General features: G+C 42.8%; 1 protein-coding gene across 2 annotated transcripts in view; it reads left to right on the forward strand.

Moving 5' to 3' along the window:
• Positions 1 to 2420, forward strand: part of ATAD5 (ATPase family AAA domain containing 5) — a 413976-nt gene extending 411556 nt beyond the window's left edge. For both annotated transcript variants that reach the window (XM_086930884.1, XM_086930885.1), the window contains one exon: positions 498 to 2420. In XM_086930884.1, coding sequence (XP_086787010.1) covers positions 498 to 576 — 79 coding nt within the window. In that variant the 3' untranslated portion in view covers positions 577 to 2420. The remainder of the gene's footprint in view (positions 1 to 497) is intronic.
• The last annotated feature ends 4982 nt before the right edge of the window (positions 2421 to 7402 follow it).

Here is a 7402-nt window from a genome sequence, read left to right on the forward strand (position 1 = left end):
CGAGAAAAGTATATTTTGATACCTGTTGATTCTAAAAATAAAACAACTATATCTTTGGATATAAAAACAATTGGCCTAGAGTTCAGTTCTTGAGTGTGTGAAACCTTTTGCTGACTGAGTGTGTACAACAAATGCTTTACACTGTCGTCTGGTACTGCCTTACTGCTCGGCCAAGCTACCACTTGAGAGAGTAAGGTCAGACCTGACTTTAACCTCTGTTATACCTCTGGGGATTGTGGACTCTATACACACTGTACCTTACTTTGGTCCAGTACATATAGAGCCACTTTCTCACACATACGAACACTGGTTCTGAAATAAGAATTGTCGCTATTTGCAATGGTCCACATAAAACAAGTTTTCTTCTGTAATACAAAGCCCCAGTGACAACCAGCATTGCTGGTAGGCATATTCCCTTATGTCAGTTCAGGATGTATTATGTTGTGTAACATTGTTGCTACAAGTCAACATTCTCTTGTATTTTTGTTTTTTTCTAGGTTTCTGCATTATTTTGAAGGAATAAACCTGGAATTACCAAAAACGATTTTGTGTAGCCTGGCAGCGGATTTCCCCTAGTCTTTCCTGGATCTAGTGCTTGGTACCATCGAATAATTTGTCCAGAATGCAGTCGTTAATCTCTTTTATGGTTGATTCTGCCCAGTGACACTACAAGAAATACCTTAATTTTGTATCTTTGGTGTATCATCGACTTCACCATTCTACCAAGCATAATTGGAAGAAAATAATCAATAGGAGTGTTCCTGTCCATCTTTAGTCGTTGCTCATAATGTCACAGTGAAACCTTTCATATTTTGCAGTCATGATGAGGACTATTGAGTGCCGGTGACAAGAAGGGGAATGCGCATGTGCATCTTTCCCACAGTTTATTTAGTATCAAAATGCATGTATTTGTGAAAATAATCTATTTAAGTATGTGCGTACGATTGAGTGCTTGCAGTTTTAGACCACCCAATGAAATGCCACCTTTGATTTAAGGTCCTTTGACGTTAATTTGAGAGCTTAGTTATTATTTAACTCCACAGAGCAGAGAGCCTTCGCGTAATCAAGGTTCATGACCGTGTTATCAAAGTGTCGCCCTTCAAAATTGGTGGTTTTCCACAGTTTGGTGAAAGATATTATCATATTTCAAATGCTTTCTAGCCTGCTTGCTTTGGATGAAATACAGATATTATGTTTGAGTCTTTGGCAGCGGCTAAGATCCTGCTCCTGACATCCTTCATGAGTAGTGTTCTTTGCATTCTGGTGTTTTAAAAAAAAAATCCGAACTACAAATTTCAGAATAGGAGGACAAAATCTGGGCACCGGGTATCCACGCATGTAATTTGGAAACTTGAGAGCTCTCAAAAACTGATAAAGGCCCACTGCCAATTCTTTTATTTTATAAGATAAGCTGAACTTCCAACACTGTCTGGTCTCCAGTTTTTTATCGTTCCTTTGTGTTTCTACTCTGTGTATTTTAAACTGTATCTTTCAACTTCTGTAATTGTGTAGGTTTTCTGCCTTAATAAGGAAAACTGTCTGTGGTTGCTGCATTTTATAAGAATTTACTAACATGCGTGCAATTCATTTAGTTTACTACACTATGGTGTGACCACAGGTCTGTAAATGAAAAGGTTTTGTTTTACCTCTTTAGATTTGTACATCATTTATTAATTTCAAAACACTGATTTTCATTGTTCCTTTAAAAGTATTTCGCCGTTTATCTTAATGTATTTAAGTTGCTTTGTTTTCAAAGGCATTGCCTAATTTAGGCTTATATATCTTTTGAAAAACTCAAAACCGTTATGTAGGCTGTTTGAGAGAACTGCCACTTTTGGAAACTTTATAAGATTTTCAACAAAAAAAAATGCTCTCCTACTTCTTGCCTGCAATCCAGTAACAGTACATTTGATGGAATCTGAACTAAAGTTAACCACTTATTTTTTGTGTTCTTATTTATTCCTCCGGTCTTTGCGTTCAGAACCTACATATGGTGGAATGCTATAAAGTTTGTGCGTAAGTTCTGATGGCAGCTATTTTTATTCACTTTATTTGGTCATCTGTGCTTGATTTTTTTTATGCTTCTCTCTGGTGTACTTAGTTCATATACATGGCTTTATTTTAGTTTGGTGATTAAAGTGAGTCCATAACATCTGTGCATAAGTAGTTTGCTACGTTCCCATTTTGTAATAGACCATGGATTGCTCTACTTGACAAATTGTAACTCATGAATATCGGAGGTATGAAGGCGGAAAGCACTAGATATTGTAAAAAATTGTATAGGTGTATTCATTTTGTACAGTTTGTAAAGAATATTAAAACATTTTTCTACATTTGAAAATGTATATTTTTCTTCAGAATAGTACCCTTTTACATTGTCATGATTTCTTTGACTGATTAAATGATTTTAAAAATTTTAATTTTGATTTGCTTATGATGAAAATGTTAATATTTTTTACTGTCTGTTTATTGCTTATTTTGATTATTAAAATCATATTGATATAAGGTCAAGTATGAAATTGCCTTGGGGTACATATATTGGCTGGAGTATGCCTTTCACTGATGCATCCCACCAACAACCAGTCTTTAGTTCACATTGAAGCTTGAGGATACCTAATTTAAATTAGAGTGAAAGCCCAAACTTGTGGATTATCAATATAAGGTCTGAGCTTGCTGCATAAAGCACTTTGATTTTTTGTATCCTGTAAATATGAGATTTCATTACTGTTTTATACAAACACTTTTTAAAGTGCAAAACACACAATACTGCAGTGATTTTGTCTAGGGTTGTCAGAATCTATAGTTCTGTTGTAGGGGATTTCCGTGTATAGTCATAATCATGTAAATAGTCCCGCTCATGTGCGTGGACCCCGTAGCACTTCATTAGATATATCTTCTTAAGTTGTCATCTTCTTCCTTTCTTCAGGAAGGCCTGCATAGACACTGAAGAGTTAAAGAGACAATAATGCTGCCTAACTCACTAGGCTACAGTGGCCATTACTTCATCTTGAAGTGAAAAAAGATAGCCAATTAACTTTAAATTTAGCAATTTTACGGAGTTTCAACACATAAACTCCCCTTCACAAAAGTCCTTTTTGGGTTTTTTTCATGATAGAGATGAAAGAGTTGAACAGAGAAGCCCCATAGGCTGCCATTATGTGTCTGCAAATGGATACCATGCCTTTAAGAGTCTCCAGAGACCCCCCCCCCCCCCCCCCCCCCCCCCCCGGTATCCCACGATGCACAGCCAGAGGCAGTTACTTTCAGTTCTTTTTTCCAGCTCCTGCTAGCAGGACCCTGGAGCTTTGAGCTCTACTCATTTTGGTATTTTCTTCAGAATTTACTTCAGTATTTGAAGTTTTGCAACTAAACTCGATGTCTTTGGCCTGTATCTACCTTCTGCTGTCCTTTTTTGGCAGCATTTCTACAGTTTTCTTTTCCTAATGCCTTCTCTGTTTGACAAGTGTGTCCTTACTGTGGTAGAAAGAAGGCCAAGTCTGATGCACACAGAGTCTGTATTCTGTGGCTGCCTGTCTCTCATGTGCCTGACATCTGCTAAACCTTTTCTAGATGCACTCTGCATGACCGGATAAAATTCGGCTCCAAGTGTTGGAGCAGCGAAGACAGAAGGCAGCATCTACAGCCTCTGGGCAAGTAGAGGGTAAGTCCCCTGCCATAACCCATGCTTCGACCTCTGGGGGGCTCCCCAGTCAAAAAACAGCGGAAAAACGACGCTTGTCCCGGTCTCCGTCGAAGACGATGTAATCGAGAGCAGGTATGCTCTCCGTGAACTCAGGGCTCTGGGTCGAAGCAACGTCGACGCTCCATGTTGAGGAGAAGGACGGCGAGATCCCCGCCGAGGTCGTCGTCGCGGATGTCTCCTCATTCAACATAGACTCATCAACGCAGATCACCGGCGGTCGCGGTCGATGCAACACCGCTGATCACCGTCGATGCAGCAACACCGTCGACGTCTAGGAGAAGGTGGAGGAGAAGGTCGACGTCTAGGAGTCACCACTGTCGTTCGACGTCTAGGTACTGTTCCAGGACTTGCTCCGTAGTGAGCCGGTCGAATGGGAGTTCACAGTCCAGACGACGTAGACGTTCACCGTCAAGCAGTAGATAGACGTTGAGGTGGAGGTCTGGCGTGGAGTACAGGGCGCTGCCTTCGCAGCCATCTCGAAAACAGAGGAGTCTGGTCTCTTCTGCAGATTTAGAGTTCTCCCGTACCTATCCTACGCCTCCTGCTCCTCGTCAACCGGTGGACCTGCCTTCAACTCCTCCTTCTCCTCCTCCTCCGATTCATTTTCTGCCTCCTTCTCTGCCTCAGACTGGGCCCACAGCTCCTTAGCTCCTTAGCTCACGCGTCCTGCAGAGCCTCGAAGACCAAGGTCACGATTTCGGCAGAGACATCCTTCCCGTAGCCACCGCCGGTCTTCCACGCAATCTCATTGCCATCGCTATGAGATCTCGCTCCCAGCATACCAGCGACACATCTTCCACGAGTACGGGGAGGTACTTGCCTACTCTAACGGACTCTCCTCCTTAAAGAGTGTCTCCCATTGATGATATCACCACCTTTCAGGAGGTTCTGGTCAGAGGGGCATCAAAACTTAACATTCCCTTGCCTGCTCCTATGCCATCGACTTCAGTTATATTTGAAACCCTCCAGCAGAGACAAGCATCTCGTCCCTTGCTACCGTTGGTGCCTGGTTTAATGGAACCTGCTATGGAACTGTTCTTGACACCATCTTCTATAAAATCTGCGCCTTCTAGGCTACAGAAGAAATACCGTCCATCTGATTCTGGTCCTGCCTTCCTCCTCGTGGTGGCAGCAAAGAAACAGCATGCTTCGGCTCCGACTTCAACGGTACCATCTGATAGAGAAAGCCGTATGCTGTTTTCGGAGGGGAGAAAAGTTTGCAACACCGCAGCTACATCCATGAAGGCAGCCAGCTCTACTGCCTTGCTGGACTGGTATGACCGATCCCTGTGGGAGTTGCTCCAACAGTTTGTGGACCTCCTGTCCAGATACAAGTGGGAGGATTTTCATGTGATATTGAACGAAGGACTGATGGTTTTGATTCAAATCATCAGTGCTGCAGCGGATACTTAGCTCCTGTCAGCCCAAGGGTTTTGCCACAGAGTTGCTCTCCCGAGGCATTCCTGGCTTCGTCTTACCTCACTGAAGCTGGAGGCACAACAGCTCATTTCTAATCTACCATTCTCTTGCACAACCCTCTTTGGTTCCCATGCGGATGAAGAGATGGCCCACATGAAGACTGAAATGGAGACTTTAAAGGCTGGAGGTCTAGAGAAGCCTAAAGAACAGCGCAAAGCCTTCTGCCCATTCCAGCAGCATTATTCCTCCCAGAGGTTCCAACGATTTCAGTCAAGGCCTTCAGTCCAATCAACAGCAGTTTCAGCTGTCCTTTCAGCCGTTTCAGAAACGCCAGTCGCGAACAGTCCAACCAGCAGTCTGAACCAAAGAACAAGGCCCCTGCTGGTTCCAAGCCCTGAAGGGTGACTTCCCCCTCTACTGTTACCCACTCCGGTGGGGGGGGGGGGGGTTCAAAATGACACTGCAGAAAATAACTCTGGACAATTGGGTTTTGAATATTGCTCGCAGTGGATACTCGCTACGTTTCACAAGCCCTCCGTCGATTCCTCCAACTCGCTCATGCTACATGCTATACGAGTTACAAGGGGAGGCAATATCCTCTTGCACATAGAGGAACAGGACTGTATTCTCGGTTCTTGCTAGCCGGCAGAAAGACCAGAACGAGTTCAGACCCATCCTCGACTTGCGTCATGCGAACAAATGGATTTGCAGAGAAAAGTTTCAAATGTCCTTGCATCAAATCTACCTTCAGCTGCATCAGGGAGGCTGGCTATGCGCAATAGATCTGCAAGACGCATATTTTCACGTGCCCATAGCGAGGAAACATCGCAAGTCCCTGCGATTCACCGTAGGCAACAACCACTATCAATACTCCGGTCTTCCCTTCGGCCTAAAGTCAGCACCCCCGACATGCTGCACATCTAAGGAAGAACAAGGTGTTTGTCTACCCATATCTAGATGACTGGCTGATCAAGGCAGCTACGTTTCATTCTATTGAAGGAGGCCAATCGACCATCTACACAAACTTCCTATGTATATAAATGGAAGAGATTTTGCATCTGGTGTGCGTTTAAGAATGTGGATCCTAACTCTTGCAAGGAAGATGTCATCCTTCCTTACTTGCTACACATAGCTCAATCTGGCCTCCAGTTTCATTTGATTAAAGTTTACTTGGCAGCTTTAACTGCTTATAGGAAATGTCCTTCACAAACTTCCTTTTTTTAAATCCCAGTCATCAGAGATTTTCTTGAAAGATTGAAAAAAGGGTTTCCTCCCATTAGGCGTCCTTCGCCTCCTTGGGAGCTCAATGTGGTTCTTTCTCGACTGATGAGGTAACCGTTTGGACCCATTCATAAGGCTTCTCTTCAGCATCTGGTAGACTGCTTTCCTTGTGGCCATAACGTCTGCCTGCAGGGTTAGCAAACTTCAGGCACTCTGTTAAGAGCCAAATACAGTTTTTCATTCCTCTAAGGCAGTTATGAGGACTCAGCCTAAGTTCCTCCCTAAAGTAGTTTGAGTTTCATGTGAATAAAGCTATTTCATTGTCTACATTTCTTCAGAATCCCTCTTCTCCTGCTGAGAAGTTGCTTCATTCCCTTGATGTCAGGAGGGTCTTGAAGTTCTATTTAGACAAGACTAAGAATGTTCATAGATCAGACCAGTTATTTGTTAGCTATGGCTCGGTCAGGACTGGTCTAGCTGTGCATAATGGGATACCGGGGTTCTCTGGAGACTCTTAAGTGGCTATCTTTTTTCACTTCAAGATGAAGTAATGGCCAGTGTAGCCTAGTTAGTTGGGCTGCATTATTGTCTCTTTATCTCTTAAGTGTCTATGCAGGCCTTCCTGAAGAAAGGCAGAAGATGACAACTTATAAAAGATGTATCTAATGAAGTGCTCCGGGGTCCACGCACATGGGCGGGACTATTCACATGATTATGACAATCATGGAAATACCCCTACAAAAGAACTGGAGTTACAGGTAAACTATTCCTTCACACACATTTAACTGCTAGAATGTGGTCTTCAAAATATAGACTACCACTATATCATCAAGGTAAGTGTAGATTTACTATTCTTAAACCAAGATCTTCATACCAATATCCTTATGGTCGAGATAAGTCCATGTTAACACCTCAAAATTGGTGTACCAGTGTATGTACGTGTATGGGATAATAACTTTTGATAGATTGTATTCTTATTGCCAATCTAGTCCATGAGTTTGAAATGTGGAATCTGTCTTCTTATTGCGACAATTGGAGCGACTTGTATCATGTTTCTTC

This window comes from Lissotriton vulgaris, chromosome 7 (genome assembly GCF_964263255.1).
Source record: "Lissotriton vulgaris chromosome 7, aLisVul1.2, whole genome shotgun sequence".
NCBI classification, from domain to species: Eukaryota; Metazoa; Chordata; class Amphibia; order Caudata; family Salamandridae; genus Lissotriton; species Lissotriton vulgaris.